This window comes from Rhipicephalus microplus, unplaced genomic scaffold (assembly GCF_043290135.1).
Source record: "Rhipicephalus microplus isolate Deutch F79 unplaced genomic scaffold, USDA_Rmic scaffold_198, whole genome shotgun sequence".
Classification (NCBI taxonomy): Eukaryota; Metazoa; Arthropoda; class Arachnida; order Ixodida; family Ixodidae; genus Rhipicephalus; species Rhipicephalus microplus.
This window is the reverse complement of record NW_027464769.1, coordinates 210,491-229,668: the sequence shown is the minus strand read 5'-3', so window position 1 is coordinate 229,668 and position 19,178 is coordinate 210,491. Positions and strand designations below refer to the sequence as shown.

The 19,178-nt window shown below is 45.0% G+C and overlaps 1 protein-coding gene across 1 annotated transcript in view; it reads right to left on the bottom strand.

Annotated features, from left to right (window-relative positions):
- Nucleotides 1-19,178, bottom strand: part of LOC142791900 (uncharacterized) — a 67,725-nt gene that overhangs the window by 16,002 nt on the left and 32,545 nt on the right. Inside the window, exon 6 of the mRNA XM_075885576.1 lies at nucleotides 9,545-9,622. Coding sequence (XP_075741691.1) covers nucleotides 9,545-9,622 — 78 coding nt within the window. The remainder of the gene's footprint in view (nucleotides 1-9,544; nucleotides 9,623-19,178) is intronic.

Genomic DNA, 19,178 nt, shown 5'->3' with positions numbered 1-19,178 from the left:
GCTATGTTCGCTTTAAGATCAGCTCCTCATGAGAGCACTGGTTTTAGCCCTGCAGAACTTGTGTATGGCAGGAGTTTGAGAACACCATTGCAAATGCTACGCGTGTCCTGGGAGGGATTCGATGAGGACCCTAATGTAGTTGCGTATGTTCTAGACCTCCTTCAGAGGCTTGGAAAAACGAAAGATCTTGTGGAAAGCCACATGAAGGCTGCACAAGTATTGTCGAAGGAGTACTACGACAAATCGGCGAAGAAGCGCACATTTGAAGTTGGTAGTCAAGTAATGCTGCTGCGGCCGTCCAAAAAGAACAAGCTTGAGGTTCGTTGGGAAGGGCCTGCCAAAGTAATATCGAAGCTTTCTGATACCAATTATGAAGTGAAATTAGGAAGGCGGCCGAACAAAATTTACCACAGTAACTTGATGAAACCATACGTTCAACGTCAAGCGGTCGTAAATCTGCTGTTGAATGCTGCAGAGGAAGAGGGAGAAGAAATTTTGAATTCTAGTGATGTAATCGAAAGGGGATCGGAGGTAATCTTGGAGCAGTTGAACCTAGAGCCTAGGCTAAGTGAAGTCCAGAAGGAGGACCTGAGAAGGATTGTTTCCGAGTTTCAAGACGTGTTTTCGGACCGTCCCGGAAACACGACGGTGATCGAGCACGATATCGAGCTAACTTGTGAGGAGCCAATCCGTAGCAAGCCGTATCGTTGTTCCCCCGTGCAAAAGCAAATCATGAAAGAGGAGATCGATAAAATGCTGGAGTTGGGAGTCATAGTACCGGGCGAGAGTGACTATACATCCCCTCTAATATTGGTTCAGGTGCCAAAAAAGATCCGAGGCCATGCATCGATTACCGGCGTCTTAACGCAATAACTCGAGACCAAACTTACCCGATACCAAACCTAGAGGAGAGGGTGGAAACTGTGTCACAGTCCAGCTATATTTCCACGTTAGACCTCGTGCGAGGGTATTGGCAAGTCCCCCTTACAGAGCGTGCCAGCCGCTATGCCACATTTGTTTCTTCATTTTGAACGTATCGCCCACTTAAGCTGAGCTTTGAATTGAAAAATGCACCCTTTTGTTTTTCAGGCTTAATGGACCGCGTTCTTAAAGGCCTCTCCGAGTTCGCTCTGCCGTATATTGACGATGTCGCCATCTTCTCCAACAACTGGGAAGAACATGTCGAGCATCTACGCGTCGTGCTGAACAGGTTGAGAAAGGCTGGCCTTACCGTGAAACCTACTAAATGTCACCTAGGGTGTGGCGAGGTGTCTTACCTGGGGCACGTTGTGGGGCGTGGCCGGCGTAGACCTTCAGAAATTAAGGTAGCCGCTGTCGTGAACTATCCACGACCAACCACAAAATCAGAGATAAGGGCATTCTTGGGCCTGGCTGGATACTATCAGCATTACGTGCAAAATTACTCTAGCATTGCCAGCCCTCTCACTGACGCGCTTCGAAAGTCCGAGCCGGTTAAAGTAGTATGGGACTCAGAAAAGGAGACTGCGTTTCGCCAGCTAAAACAGGCCCTAAGCGAAAAGCCTGTTCTCATGGCACCCGATTTCTCTAAGAGATTTGTGATTCGATGCGACGCGAGTGATCGCGGCATGGGAGCTGTATTGTGCCAGGAGGACGGGGCTGGTAACGAAAGGCCAGTTTTGTATTTAAGTCGAAAACTCAGCGGCAGGGAAGAGGCGTACAGTACCTCTGAAAAGGAATGCGCTTGCCTCGTGTGGGCCGTTCAAAAGCTAGCTTGTTATGTCTCCGGTTCGAGGTTTGTGGTTGAAACGGACCACTGTCCTCTAACCTGGTTAAATAACATGTCGCATAAAAGTGGCCGGTTACTGAGGTGGATCATGATACTCCAACAGCACAACTTTGACGATCGCTACAAAAAAGGAAGGCTAAACGCTAATGCAGACGCATTGAGCCGTGCGTTTAGTTAGTACCTTCTCAACCTTTCGGTTTCTCGCTGGCGATTCGGGGCAAAATTTTGACCTCATCACGACCTGGGCTGAGCACTCTCGTTTAGAGTGATCTCAAGGGGCCAACTTTGTGGTATTCTAATTTGTTACGTTGTTGTACGTGGGAAAAAAATTTGAGTTGTCATTTTAAGAGTCTTTTGTCCCACATGTGCCTCTTGATGTAGAGGGAACAAAATTCCGATAAACACGTAGATAGGTATATGTTGTATTATACTTTGTCTGGTGTTCTGTCGGGTGACCGAAGGCACTTGCGTGTGTCGTGTGTTGTCTGTTGTCGATCCGTTCTTGGCAAGTTGCAGAACCATCGACAAGTGCTGAAACCGAAGATGGTCAGAAGAGACGAGTGAAGCTGGTCGACAAGTTGTGGCGACAAGCCAGTGGAGCTGGGATCCGTCGTCAAAAATGGGACGTGTTCCCGGAACCGTCTGGAGCTGTACTCTCCCCATGGCCCTGGAGGCGAACCTGGAGGGACCTGGCGAACGAGCGCACCTGACATCCGAGCCCCGTGGAAGCAGCTCGTCTTTCCGGTGCATTGTCTGGCGGCGGGGGTGCTGTTATGCCAGCGAGTCCTCGTCAAACGTCCGTGCCTCTGAAAAAGGCAATCTGGGTCAAGGCCAGCCCGCAGTCCGCCTAACGCGAACACCTCAACGGCGTGAACACGCGCGGCGCCTCTCTGGCCCACGTGCATTGAGTCAGCTGCGCATGTGACAGCGAGCCGGCGTCCTCGTGTCTGGTGGTCGGACGCATGGCGCGGCTACCCCATTGGAGGAATCTGCCCTGACGACCAGCGGCGCTTCTGATTGGACATTTTGGTTGGACCCGGTGCAAATAAAAGAAGCCCTGCGGCGTGTCGCGATCGGTGGTCTTAGGCGAAAAGTTGACCTATGTATTAGAGAGGAGAGCTCGGCTCTTCGAGTCTCTGTCGGCCCCAGTGCCGAAATTGTAACGCCTCTGTATATATGCTGTACATAAACCTTGTTTAACTCACCGTCGTCTCGTCCGCTCGTCTTATCAGCTCTGCGCAGAAGCAGTCGCGAGCTGATAAACATACGCTACGCAACAGTACCATGGGCGTCGGCAAGATGTCGTTTTCGGGTTAGGACGCGGAGTGCCGGAGGAATATGGGGACATTGAGGGGCAGCTGCTGGCGTTGCCGGGAAGGGAGGGGCAAAAGCCCCTGTTGCAACCCTTGCCGGCACCGCTACGGATCACATTAAGGGCTTAACATGCACGTCATTTCCTCGCGACAGCGACAAGCAGCGACGAGCGACAAGATTTGCTGTCGCGGGGGCTCATCCGTTGCCGCCGCTTGTCGCGTCGCGTGTTTCTGGAATACTAGAAAAGATCGCTCGTCGTCCGAAAGCCAGTGGGGCGATTCCCGGCAACATAGGTGCGCCCTTGTCCTCGCTTCGGTTGCAATTTGCTCTCGATGCTTTTTATCAGCGCGCACTTCAAGGAATCCAAGGTATCGGCTACATCTTTTACATTCTCATCTCACGCGAAGAGTGAGAAAGCGGTCGTATTTTGTTTTAAATCTCGTTATTCAGTCTGTTTTTATGTCTGCACATTGTAGCAAGTGGCAATCGGGTCGCTTGCTACGATGTGAAATCATCATGTGAAGCGTGTCGTAGCCGTCATAGTGTACGCGTCTGGGCAGCTTGTCGCGGTTAAACAAAAGATTACGAAAAAAATTACAGATCCCACGTACAGTGGGAATCGACGATATGCGAAGCACGAATGAGGGAGGTTGATATGCCACTTTAAAATCAGCACAACGTTACTAAGCGGAGATGAATTATGCCATGCATGATTTGCATGTAATGACTATCATGTTTGGACGCGTAACTTACCTTCGTCATCTATTCACGTCAGCCAATACCAAATTTGGTGTTTGTGGAGCTAGCGAAATGGGTACGAGCGTGCTATGAGCGTAGCATCTAGTCGAGTTTTACATGACACGCATGCCATAATTATCATGCTTGAACGTTTCCTCATTTGTTGTCCATTCCCGTCATGTAATACCAAATTTAGTATATAGGGAACTATACAAACGGCCGCGAGCACGCTATGAGCGTTCCATGAAGTCATGTTTCACATTACACGCATATCATGATTAACATGTTTGGACGTGTCATTTACCTTGTCGTCTATATACGTCATGCAATACCGAATTTGGTATATGTGAAGCTAGCGAACGGCCACGAGCGCATCATGAGCGTGGCACGTATTCATGTTGTTACATGAGGCGGATCTATTTATCATGCTTGCACCTGTCGCATACCTTCGTTATCTATTCACGTCCCGTAATACCGAACTTGGTATATGTGAAGCTACCGTAACAGTAAATTATGCCTTACATGACTTCCATAACATGATTATCATGTTTGGGCGTATTAGTTACCTTTGTCGTCTATTCGCGTCACCTGATACCAAATTTACTATTAGTGGAGTCAGCGAAATGGCCTAGAACGTGCTATGAACGTAGCATGTAGTCCAGTTTTACATGACCCGGACGCCATGATTATCATGTTTGGACGTGTCATTTACACTCGTCGTCCATTCAAGTCACGTAGCACCAAATTTGGTATATGTGAAGCTAGCAAAATGGCGGCGAGTGCATCATGAAGGGCCCAATGTACTCCGACGTAACGCTGACGTGCGCGCACGCTGGGCGCAGCGATGCTACGCTAGCAAAACACGAGCACTCTATAGTCTGACGCCAGGCGCGATCGCGTCTGCCGGCGCGGCCCGGCGGCAACCGGCGCGAAATGTAACATGCTGCATTTCGTGCCTACGACGTTACCCAGGAAGTACCGCGTCTGCCTAGCTTCGTGACGGAGAGAGGCCGGGCGCGCTCAAACGCGCATGAGTCAAAGCAACGTGGCATGTTGTCATGTTCTTACATGATACGCATCTCATGATTGTCGTGTTTGCATCGGTCACATACGTTCTTCCTTCATTCACGTGACGTAATACCAAGTTTGGCACATGTGAAGCTAGCGAAACAGCTCCGAGCGCATCGTGAGTGCGTCACGTAGTCATATTGTTACATGATACGCATCTCATGATTATCGTGTTTGCATCGGTCACATACCTTCTTCATTCATTCACGTGACGTAATACCAAGTTTGGCACATGTGAAGCTAGCGAAACGGCCGGGAGCGCATCATGAGTGTGGCATGTAGTCATGTTGTTAAGTGACACCCATGTCATGATTATCATGTTGCACCACTCACATACCTTTGTCATGCATTCACGTCACGTAACATCAGTATGTGTGAAGCTAGTGAAACGACTTCGAGCATACCTTGAGCGTGGCGTGTAGTGATGACTCGAGACTCACACGACATGCGTTTCATGATTTCTACCTTCAGGTCTGTCACTTGTGTTTGCCATGCAGTCATGTCATGCCATGCCAAATTTACAACATTTCGTGTGAACGGAACCTCCGCAAGGGCAGCAAGACCATAATATTTAAATTATGACATTCATTACATTCATGTCGTGATATTCAGCTTATGACTTGTGAATCAGACTCGTCATACAGTCATGTTATCTCATACCAAATTTGGTATTGATACCATTAACGAAACGGCCAGGAGAGCTAAAAGTCATAGATAGATAGATAGATAGATAGATAGATAGATAGATAGATAGATAGATAGATAGATAGATAGATAGATAGATAGATAGATAGATAGATAGATAGATAGATAGATAGATAGATAGATAGATAGATAGATAGATAGATAGATAGATAGATAGATAGATAGATAGATAGATAGATAGATAGATAGATAGATAGATAGATAGATAGATAGATAGATAGATAGATAGATAGATAGATAGATAGATAGATAGATAGATAGATAGATAGATAGATAGATAGATAGATAGATAGATAGATAGATAGATAGATAGATAGATAGATAGATAGATAGATAGATAGATAGATAGATAGATAGATAGATAGATAGATAGATAGATAGATAGATAGATAGATAGATAGATAGATAGATAGATAGATAGATAGATAGATAGATAGATAGATAGATAGATAGATAGATAGATAGATAGATAGATAGATAGATAGATAGATAGATAGATAGATAGATAGATAGATAGATAGATAGATAGATAGATAGATAGATAGATAGATAGATAGATAGATAGATAGATAGATAGATAGATAGATAGATAGATAGATAGATAGATAGATAGATAGATAGATAGATAGATAGATAGATAGATAGATAGATAGATAGATAGATAGATAGATAGATAGATAGATAGATAGATAGATAGATAGATAGATAGATAGATAGATAGATAGATAGATAGATAGATAGATAGATAGATAGATAGATAGATAGATAGATAGATAGATAGATAGATAGATAGATAGATAGATAGATAGATAGATAGATAGATAGATAGATAGATAGATAGATAGATAGATAGATAGATAGATAGATAGATAGATAGATAGATAGATAGATAGATAGATAGATAGATAGATAGATAGATAGATAGATAGATAGATAGATAGATAGATAGATAGATAGATAGATAGATAGATAGATAGATAGATAGATAGATAGATAGATAGATAGATAGATAGATAGATAGATAGATAGATAGATAGATAGATAGATAGATAGATAGATAGATAGATAGATAGATAGATAGATAGATAGATAGATAGATAGATAGATAGATAGATAGATAGATAGATAGATAGATAGATAGATAGATAGATAGATAGATAGATAGATAGATAGATAGATAGATAGATAGATAGATAGATAGATAGATAGATAGATAGATAGATAGATAGATAGATAGATAGATAGATAGATAGATAGATAGATAGATAGATAGATAGATAGATAGATAGATAGATAGATAGATAGATAGATAGATAGATAGATAGATAGATAGATAGATAGATAGATAGATAGATAGATAGATAGATAGATAGATAGATAGATAGATAGATAGATAGATAGATAGATAGATAGATAGATAGATAGATAGATAGATAGATAGATAGATAGATAGATAGATAGATAGATAGATAGATAGATAGATAGATAGATACGCTCTACGTCTCTGAAGTTTGCAAAGAAATGCTTCGCATTTAAAGGGACACTAAAACCCAATAACAATTTACGTCAGATTGAAAGTTTAGTGTATGACATCAAAAACGAATATTTTATCAAGAACAGTGCCTTACTTAGCGGGAAATTAAGTGAAATGCACGAGAACACATGCGCAGCAGTAGGACATTTTCAAAATGATCCCGATGACATCACACGGACCGCCTACAATTAATCTTTGATAATCAATCAAGCTGCACTAAATAAAGAACCTTGCGTGCATCAAGAGACGCAAAAAAAAATGCTTGTTGTTTGTTCCTATTTGATTCATGAAAAAAAAGGACCTCCAGGCGTTATACTACGGGGAATGGCACGAGTGGTCAAAAATTCAGTTTTCACGTGGATGGACGGATGGATGGATGGACGGACGGACGGACGGACGTATACGGCTGTGCCCTCTAGATCGAGTGATGACTCATGCCACCTAGCCATTATGGGACAGGTGGTGCCATCTAGTGGGCCGCAGCTGAACCAAAAAACGTCTGGAATCTCGAAGCCAATGGAGGGAAATTGATCAATGGCCGTTGTTGCTGCTGTGGCTCCCGTTGCTTTCGGTCTGCTGCTACTGGCGCAGTAAAGCCAGGCAACGTTGTGCAGGGCAATAGTGACGTGAGTCGGTCTGGTCGGTCCGCTTCTTGAAGCGGGTGGTCCGCTTCTTGAAGCGGGTAGTTTGAAGTGCGCTAACCTAATGCAGACCTCGGCTGCTGACCCGCAGGACGCAGGTTCGAATCCCGACTGTGGCGGCTGCATTTCCGATGGAGGCGGAAATGTTGTAGGCCCGCGTGCTCAGATTTGGGTGCACGTTAAAGAACCCCAGGTGGTCAAAATTTCCGGAGCCCTCCACTACGGCGTCTCTCATAACCATATGGTAGTTTTGGGACGTTAAACCCCACAAATCAATCATCAACCTAATGCAGACCACTAAAACATGATTTTATTTTAAAATAGGCCCTTCATTGACACAAATGTAACACTACAAGGTTTCTGCACCGCTATTTCAACGATCAACGTCGACCTAATAGTTGGCTTTAGTGTGCCTTTAAAAGTGTGTGCCTGGCAAAACCGTAATAAACTTGGTATGTTGTAATCGACTGAAATTTAAACTTCTAGTCGCAATTCATGAGTATTCATGCGATCATTCTCATTCAAACATTAATGACACTTCGTCGCCAACATGCGGTTGCCCTCCCCCCTCTTTTCAAGGCTATCCTCCGTGCTCCGTTTACACCCCCATTGCGCATGCACGTGCCTTCCTCCTCTCTCTCTCTCCTCTCCTACGCCCCCCCCCCCCCCCCATCTATCACCCCGCAACGCAGGCAGCGTCTGCTAGCGAGTTTCATGATTCAATAAAATTGATAGATCGTGCTGAGAAACCGTTCGCGGGCCAACCCTTATATATAGACACTGTATCTTGACCTCCAAGGTAGTGCCGATGAGGGATTTCTCCAGTGCGTTGTTGAACAATAAACATTCGTTATGTCCGCGTTAACTAAAAGCTAACTGTCGGTCTCTGTGTCCGATCGGAGTCTTCTGTTTCTCGGTGCACATTAGCAACGATTGGCATGTTCTAGTAGGAAAAACCAACTCCTTATTGCGTGCTCTGTTTTCCTTCTAAGGTGCTGGCAATAAGGAAGAACAACTCAGATAGGTCATGGGTGTTCGATAGGTCATAGGAGTGCGTATGGATAGGTCATAGGAGTGTGTAGAAATCTCCATCTATTTAATAAGGCCGGGGGTGCAAATATTATCGCAGCAACTACCTCCCCCCCCCCCTTTTCCGTTGATCAAGTCCTAATAAAAAGAAGCTGCGCAATGCATACAAGCATGAAAAAGGAACAATCGTGTGTTTCTGCGAAGAGCATACCACTTACTCCCTCGTTTCTAGCGTTCTACTTCAAGAAAAGAGGGAACGCTCAATGGCCAAACCCTATAGTCTAAGTATTGACAAGGGAGGTTCAACCCTGAGTACACATCCCCTTCCAATTATGTAAAAAGCCCCTTCTGCGCATGCCTATGAGAAGTTGCGAAGTCATTCAACGACACCACGAAGTGCGCTAGCTTTTCCAGCCATTTGAGCGTACATCTGTTTTCAGCTGCCACTCGGGCAGATATTGAGTAACCTATGCTACATAGCTATCTCCTTGGTGCCATGTATTAAAACGCATGGAGAGAAAACTACTAAATATTTTTTTTAAATTGAGGCTGCGGTTATGATGTAACTTGGCAGAGATCATCGAGGTACCAAACTGAGCATAAGCTGTGAATTTTCTCAGAATGAGTTGATGTCGAGAAATTGCCAGAATTGCCGCAAACGAGTGCTCATTTGCAACTCAGCAACGATAGTGATTATAATTATTTTAACATTTTTTTAACGGACAAGTACACGAACTGTATACTCACGTGCGGTTGTTGTTCCTGCGATTGTAGCTCTTGTCTGGACTTGATGACATCCTCCAGTGTCGTTTGCACCTTCTTCGCCTGATGAAATAAGAAACAAAATAAAATATACAGAAATTGTTCCCTTATCTAGCAAAATGGAGACAAGTGAATCTTGACGTGTGCATGCATGACACACTACAGTATTTCTTTCTTTCTTCATTTCTCACTTTTAGAAGCCCTTTCACTTCCCAGTGGAAACGGAACGGCTCTGACATGTTGCGAGTGTGGCGTGAGGGTGCGATTGCACTGATATAATGTGTTTGTGGGCTTGTTGGTATAGTGCCGTACACTCTTGGGAACACGGCTCAACTTGGCTGCGCTCCGCGGAGCGAAGTTGCAGGAGGCACGGCCACGCATCAAAGCTTAGTCATTCTTAGTGGCGCTAGGGTGCCTCGATTCGCGCGCCCCCTCGAGACGCATGCGCGCAGCGACGTACAAGTCATCTGCTAAGTGCTGACGCGTCATCAGCCATGCGGGTGACCGTACTGCTACAGTAGAGTGTACTAGCGCTGCTCTGTGTTAGGCGCCATGGCCGCGGCAGCACTCTTACTTGGCTTTTTTTAGTACAGAAATAGCGGCACGCTCGTACGCACCTACGCCACTGATTCCATGAGCAGCCGTTCCAGGTGCACTGGCGCTGCGCGGGGCGCGGCCATTCTGAGCCTGGCCCCGCCGCGGTGGTCTAGTGGCTAAGGTACTCGGCTGCTAACCCGCAGGTCGCGGGTTCGAATCCCGGCTGCGGCGGCTGCATTTCCGATGGAAGCGGAAATGTTGTAGGCCCGTGTGCTCAGATTTGGGTGCACGTTAAAGAACCCCAGGTGGTCGAAATTTCCGGAGCCCTCCGCTACGGCGTCTCCCATAATCATATGGTGGTTTTGGGACGTTAAACCCCACATATCAATCAATCAATCATGCTGAGCCTGCTGAGCCACGTTCACGATCACACTTGGCCTCGAAGGGAACGACAACGGCAAAACTCGCCGCAGTTTCACTCGCTTAGCCACCTAGGCAGCCGGAAAACCATGCCGCGATAGCGGATTGAAAAAAAAATCGTTCCGAGACCGATTTTTTCGTCACGCGAAAGCGGATTCTTTTTCCGCTTCACGGCTTTGGCTGCACTAGCTCAAACACGTCGTCTAAACAGCTGGCCACAGATTCAACACGGTGGCAAAGGCGTCGGTGGTGGCTCACATCACTTCAAATTGCAAACTATTCGTTGGGCACGACAAAGCTCCATGACCTCAACGAGGACACTTTCATAGAGAGCCTGGGGGGGGGGGGGGCGGCGGCGGTGGTGGTGGAAAAAACATTTATGCAGAAAACCACTGAGAGTTGCACTACAAATTCACTTGGGTGGTCCTCTTATTGCAGAAGTCTACCGGAGCTCATGGATGCTCGGGCACGGGCCGCAGGGAGCGCTGAACATCGCGGGTGGAGCAGCCGATCAGGAACTCCTTCCAAGCATCTTCTGTGGATACGTAGAAGGGGGTTGAAAAAGAAAAAGGTATGGCTGGGCATACTGCTATTAAGTGGTACGTGTCGGCCAGCACCCCACAAAACGCACAGTAGCCGTATATACACGGCATGAAATGCTGGGTGGCTGCACGATACAAGAAGGTGTTCGTCTGTAAGCGTCTCGTGGAGATTTTGGGTAAAGATGGCGCGAGTTTCCATAGTAATCGAGAATTTCACTTGTGTGCAGCAGTGGTTCCAGAACGTGCATTGTGGCTGTGCGGGTAGCGCGTGGAGTAAAAGTTTCTTTGAAACGCAAGGACACGGAAGGTGGGTTGGGTTTCGTGTAAGTTCTATCGCAGATAAATGAGCCGAAAAGGTGTTTCCACTCGATGTGCGGTCGAGCTTTGCGGGCGGTGGAGAGGGTGAAGCGGGAGTGAAGTGTGTTGCGAGCGGGCGGAGGAGCAACACCACATAGGTGTGTTAGCAGGAGACGGCAGCTGCTGCGGGTGAGGTAGTGTGTGACGTCAACGTGCAGCTGCGATTTGATCTACTTGGCATCGTTGCAACATCTGCAGCGGGGGGAACGCGGTGCGACGCGTTGGCACGGAGACACGGGCGGACAGCGTTGCACAGGTTAGTCAAAGAGCTGCTTCACATCCAAATATTACACCGTCTATGGAGCAAATCCACGGATCGGGGAGCGGGTAGGAGTGCACCAACCTCTTTCAAAATGGCGCCTATGACCACGCTTATTCACGGATGCGTGGGCTCTTTTCCGTCGTTGTTCCTGCGTGTATTCATATTTATAATATTTATGGATAGATCGGTTGCATCTATTCACTTCATACTATCTTCGAAATCCTTGAGCGCAGATTTTACCACCAAAACGCTTTTCTGTCGTAAGAAATGCTGTCCGTTATGAGCACGTTCGGCGCGTATATTTTCCCAGATAACTTTGAAAGTTTGTTGAAGTTACCATTAAGGGAAAAAAGAATAATTGCAAAGTTTCTCACATCACGTGACTACTGAGAACAATTTTTTTGTGCGAAATGAATGTAGGAACCAAGTTCAGATTAATACCACTATGGTGCTGCATAAGTGTGCGGAATTTTATAATCACAATATTTTTGGTTCTTTAAGAAAAGGTAAATTTCATTTTGTGTCTCAGTATGAAATATGGCACTCTATCGGAAGGAAGTGAGGAAAGATATCTAGAGTTGAATTTGTACAAGCTGAAGCCACAAGCGTCCTCATTTCTCACGCAAAGTTTCGCAGCAAAATATAGCGCAGTTTTTCAGATATACAGCTAAAACAAGAAAAATCTCTTTACGAAGGTGCCATACCTGGATTTCCGCTTATTTAGGCTTCTTTAATATTGATTACTCACTTGTTTTCTTTTTTTTTTTTGTAGCATCTGCCAACGTTGTTTCTCCCATGCATAGTCGGTTACATAACTACGCCCGCTGTGTCATAGTCGCTTGCCCCTCACATTTTTGAGCACCCTGCTAATTAACGTCTGTCAAAAGTCATTTTCTTTTAGCTGAAGTAACTATTAGCTATGTCATAACAAAAAAGTCAGCTGTTCCTTTATAAAACAGTCTTATCTGCATCTATGCACTAACACCAGGCTGCCATAAAATTTGTCGGCACGTCCCATTCCCTTGCCTCAAAGCAGTGTCACAATGAAAAACTTTAATGTTATATTAACTGGCTGAAACAGGCTCTCGCCTTCAACGCCTTTTTAAGCAGTATAAGCTTTCTTTGAAGCCTCCCATGGACGCTGGCCATAGAGAAAGAAGAAGACAAGAGCGGACACTCCGCGAAACCTGGCCTCAGGAAGTGCGTCACGACTACGTAACTAACTAGTGCTCTCACCAAACATCAGAGGGCGCAAGCGCAAAAAAAAAAAACTGTTATAATCAATGTAACAGAATTTTTTTTACAAAATAATAATTATACGCCCAAATTTGGTATGTTCTTTATACATAAAAACAATTTATTCAACACACCTTACGCGATTATTTTTTTTCAGCCGTACTGTCGTAAACACCATCTACCCAGCGACAAGCCCATGCATGACTGACAGCGAGAAGCTTTCGTCGCTTTCGTCAACGTCGGCTGCGTCGGCGTTTTCGTGCGTGAGATAACAGGTGAGGCATGTTTTCAAGCGAAGCTTGTTGAATGACATGTTGTTGGTCTTGTTGGGTCATTTTTTCAGAAAACGGTTACACTTGCGCGAATAAGACACCATGCAACAAACATAGAAAGATGCACACACACACGTTGCGCTTCGAATGTGCGAGTTTGTTTCTTACGTGTTGTCTCATTCACGCAGTTGTAACCTTTTTCTGAAGCTTGTAAGGACTGGGAGGTTCGCTAAAAAGAAAGTTTGTGGCTCTATGCGGCGGCTAGACGGGAACATTGTGCAACGTATGCAGTATAGCAAAGGCGGCACGGCGTCAAGCCGAGGCGACGCGTGCTGCGTCTGCCACGGACGCGAGCGTCTGTGCGCTGAGCGTAGCTGGGCAGCTATGTCATAGGCTCGGTGCAAAATATTGAGAAGCATTCGCTGGGCCTCGCATGCTTCACGACGCGTTTCCCAAAGGCTCGGAACACGAATAATTCTTGGTGTGCCGGAGGCCAATCTGGACTAGCCAAGTGCCCATCATCTTCGTTTTTTCGCTAGCCTTGTGCCACTAGTGCAAGCTGCTCACAATTTTTTTGACATTTCCAATATAATTTTACCGCATAAATTTCAACTACGATTTTTCTTCCCAAGGTACTGCTGATACTGCGTACGTACGAAGGTGTTCTAAAGTTCCCAGGCCGCGATACCATTGCATTACAAGGGATAGCGGCCTGGAAACTTCTGGAGATCTTTGTACGTGGTCTTGACGTCTATCTTTGTAAGTCAGAGTTTTATGAGTCAGAGATGTATCACTGGTTTTGTATTGTGCATCGATTAGCTAATCATTCAAAGGGGTTTGCTGGTACACTTATGACGTGCACATATCTTTTTCGTAATTTGACAGCGAAGCATCCACTTACTAACATTTTCAGACCGCGCTGATGCCATGCCGTCCGGCGGTCCAAGCTACGGTAGCTACTGCTGTCTATCGGGGTGCTTCAACAATGGCAGAACCCACAAGAAGCCTGGGATGAGTTGCTTCCGCATACCACCTTACCTTGCCTTTGAATAAAACATTGCGGATACTCTGTCTCTTTGACTGATATATACATTGATCACTTGTTCCAAAAGAAAAAACACAAGCGCGATGAATACAACCGTAGTGAATTATCATTACATGCATCTCTTTTTATTATAACTTAATCGAAATAAAAATTACGTCACGAATAATTCGCACGAACCACTGAACAAAACAAAACAGGGAATCGCTAAATCAAAACGACCTACAAAAACTATCCATTTGGGCGATGAAAAGTGGTGTGAAATCATGATCTTTCGTCATAGCCAAACGTCGGTTACGCAAACTAATTCAAAAATTGCGCCAGTGAAACCGAAACAGGAAGCGCACGCCACTTGCTCTCACCAACCACCAGGTGTGCTAGGGTCGATTGGGCCGCTGGGGTCTACGGGAGTGTCCACTCTTAACCTTTTTTTTATTTCTCTATGCGCTGGCTAGGGACGGCTTTACGCTCTCGCATAGTAGAGTACTTCGTACTCTAAATCGTTAACTACTTTTTTCTAAACACACAGCAGAGCTTTCGTTTACTCGTCTGAGCCGCACGGCACGGCTATGTGCTACCCACAGAAGACTACCTCGTACTCTAAATCATTAACAACGTTTTTTAAACATGTTGCACTCTATATCGTCGAACATTTGTTCTTATCACACAAAACCTTCATTAGAGTATAGGGGGCGAAAAAACACCATGGCGCCATCTGCCGGAAACTTTCTGTGACCCATAGAACGACATCACGTGGTACCGGCTGTGCGAAGTGTTCGACAGCTCCTGTGAGTCGGGCTGTTCTCTTTGAGCAAGCGTCGGTTGTGTTTGTATTAGCTGCGAAACAAGCTATAAAGTGCTTGCCAACAAATATTTCTAGCGAGCCAACGTACGGTCATCATGACGTCGTGCACTTTCGACGGAGCGCGTACGCATGGCGCCATGAACGCTCAAAGCGAGGAGGTGCTCTGCTAAAAGGTGTGTTGTTATAAAAATCATCTTGTACAATCAGTAAATGGAAGAATTCTCACGTTGCACAACATATGTTTACTGAGGCAAGCGCGATGGCGTGCACCTGTCTTTCTTTTGCGCGGAAAGTGCGCTGCCGAGAGGTAACGTTTCGACCAGTGTGAACTGCCGTGCAGGAATCACGGCAACACATCGCCCTATAATTTCCAGAGCGATATGGGTGAGGTGCTTTCGCATTGGTTAGGTTCCCGTGACCTTCCATAAGGGTAGCTCGTTTGCCGCAATAACGTTACTCTTCACAACAACCGTGGTTTGTGCGACCAGCTAATTTTACCAGAATTACTAGTGGACGATTATTTATAGGACATGTATTTTAATGAGTGGACCTTTACCCGCATACATTTTGTCTCCCCAACCTTCGCTTTCACTACAAGCGCTTCTCTGATGCGCGGGGTATATTGACTGATGTGATGCGTGAATGCGGCAACAGTACCTGCTCGCATAGTTTGCTCGACTATTATTAGTCACGATTACCGTAGCCCGTTTTCAGTGACACTGCTGGCTCCTGGCTACAACCTTTCTTTTTTACCAGCAGCTCAGCACATCACGGTTGCTAACAGAAAAAACATCTGAATATGCAACGCAAAATGGCAACATCAGGACAAAACTATTCTCGCTGCTCTGAGCTGCAGACAGCTGGAAAAGGCCTGTCGGCCTGGCGTGAATAAACGCAGTCAAAGTCATATGTATACATTACCCGAAAGTACCACTTCGTACTCGCCATAAATCAACCCCAAGGCAGTGCACAAAATATTTCCGCGAAAGTTCTCCGGACACGCGACAATCAACGCTGAGTTGTTTTACTGTTCTCGGCTTTATCGAACATGCATCCTTCTGCTTCATATTTTAGAGTATGCAGAAAAACTACGACAAGGGCGAGAAGGAGATACCACATCATGCGTTTTTTTTAACGATGCCAGGTTCGAACAAAATGGTTGCTGTCATTCGGCGCTTCGTAAATCGTCCTTGTGAGCCTGGTTCCAATAAAGGTAATAAATTCCTATGGCTACAGATCCGTGACGTATGCAGTCATACATACCGAACACTTTCAATTCAACACTGCAAACCATTTCTCACCCTTAAAGGTGGATTTTTCAGTAAATCACCCATCTTACACCTATTCTTTCTGCCAAACTTATCCGCACGAGTGTAATTTCTGCAATTACACCTTTTGTTTACCCATTTGTCATGTTTAAGTGTACCATAGGTGTATGTTCGAAAATTACACCCAACGGTGTTTCCTTGAATGTAACACCTATCATATATGTATATAGTTTAGAGCATCAATACATATCACATCTCAACGGATGCAATCAAACCGAATGCCAAAGTTCTGGTGAAAAGATTGATGTTTCGGCATTTGTTTTCATTTCCCGTTTCATTCGCCAAAATATATCGCTCTACGTATTATATTTGTTATAACACCCCCTATTTGCATTATTCAGAAGATTCCTCACATGTTCAACGACTTAATTCTTGCGTTAATTTTTTGGCACTGTTACTAGAATATTTTGCTTTCACTCATGTCTATTCATCCCTAATTTTCACAGAGACAACGGTAAAAGAGATTATGTTGCGCTTAAACATAACTTGAAACGAATACACACGGTTTTCGACAGGCTATCGTGCACGCTTTCTCGTTTGAAATCACACCAAGTCTTTCGTACCAGAGGTCCTGGTTTACTTACAATGGGGGTCCACATATTTCCTCACACTGAAGTATTTCGCGTCAATACAAAAGTCCTAGATTTATTCAGTGAGTTATATTTAGATCTATGAACATGGATCAGTTAAAATTGAATGTTTGTAGCATTCGCATTGCCCTGGAACTAGGCATGTTTACAATTAACAGTCTAAGCTTACTCTGATGCAGCTGCTGTGCACGCATGCTGCGCCGCAGGACAAGCTTGGCGTACATCCGCTAAGCACGGGTGAACTCGTCCAATGGGACGCGCCACTCTGTGGGCACTTACTGCTGAACTTACTGCTTATTTCCTTGATATGAACGCTTGCGCGTCGTATAACATACACGTGAATGATCGTAGACAACACTAGCGCACTGTACCCGTGCCACAAGAATGGAGAGTAGTTGACGAATTGCAGCATTGTAATTGACAGTTGTTACTGTGGCGTTACAATGCACTGATAATCGCTGACACAAAATGTAAGACTTGAAATCAGAGCAAGCGTCATTCATACTTTGTCGGTAAAAAAAGCATAGTCACCAGTTTCTTTCTGAATGCCAGAGTGTTATTTAAAAGAAGCTGACAGCATAGCAGGGGTGTTGCAAGGAAGTTATGCATGAAGGGGGATAGAAAGAGGAAAAAAAGGGGCCTGACCCATTTGTATGTACATTTTTGCCTCTGGTTGCATACGTCCGAATCCGAATCGGGAGCTTTCTCTTTTTTTTTGCGAAATTGGCCAACTCCTTACCCGAAAGTAGCCCAAATGACACTCAATTGGCTCATACATACTTCCACCTTTCCTCTAAAACAGTAATAATAACACATTATTTATATTTATATTGTTCTAGAAGAACGTTGATAGCATGTATATGCCAAGGCAGCTTTAGTTGAGCTTGTTTCGGTTCTGAATTTTTCCCATTCTGAATAAAAAAGCTCCTCAAACGAACATAAAAAAGGGAAAGAGATGTGTCAAATGTAGAACAACCTCCCCGCCGTCCTTCCCTAACTTTTTATTTATATCATGTTGCACAAGTAACAAATTTTGATTCCAAAATGTTGAAACAACGCCGCAGTAAGGCCTCACTCGGGAAAAGAAAAATTTATTTATTTATTTATACATTTATTTATTTATTTATTTATTTATTTATTTATCTGTGGGGTTCAACGTCCCAAAACCACCATTTGATTATGAGAGACACCGTAGTGGAGGACTCCAGAAATTTTGACCACCTGGGGTTCTTTAAAGAAAAAAAATGTGCATTACGAAGGCTACGCATTTGCCGCTTGCACACGTCAGTGGAAAAAAAAAAAGACTTTGATGCTCTGCTAGCAAATAAGTATGTTGTTAAGCATAAAATATTACACGATATCTTGGTGGTTTGACATAGCTTGGGAATTATATCATAAAACGGTATTGCTATAAAGTTCAGTTTCGGTTTTGAAGTCTCCGGGCAAATGCGCATCGCCATCGTCAACAGGCAGACTTTGAATTGGGTGGTAACATGTCGTGTGCGTGTTTGCTGCAGGCTGACAGTGGTGTATTATTTTACTATTCACTTGCTTTCTTCAGGATGTGTACTTATACGGCTTGCACGGTTTAACTCACGCTTACAGTAGATACAGTACGTGTCACTGTAATCTGTGGCGCGTCGGCAAGTACAGAACAACTTCGGCGCGGCGGAGTGTGTGTCCTCTGTTAACGGCTCTCGCTGAAGCTTGTGCACGCCGCAAGCAGAGTGTTCCCGATCAAGCATTCAACGGAGTGTCCGGGAACGTGTTGTTCCTAGACTACGTTCCAGCAGTGATTAGAGCATTTCAGCCTTTCCGGTATTCAAGAAAGCGCACAACAATTCAAAATTATAAGGTCTCCCAAAGCAGGCGTTCGCACAAATGGCGCCAGCTATCTATCATTAGAAACGGCTAACAAACGCGTAATGCTTGCCCTCCGAGATTCGGGAAGGCTTGCTTAAGCCTAGCACGTCAATTGTTCGAGCATGACTCTCAGAAATGGTGCCGAATCGATTCGAGCACTATGTTATCGAAGCCAAAGGACATGAGTCTAAAGCAAATGGAGGTATCAGTTCGGAGCTTGCGAGCTACAGAGCGCACGGCGGCCGCTTGATGAATTCGAGGCAGTCGACAATTGCATTCGAAAGAGTAGCCATGTTTGTCGGTGAAGCTTGCCGTGCACTTTGAACAGCTCTCCCGCAGACGGCGGTGGCCGACGGTTTACGGCA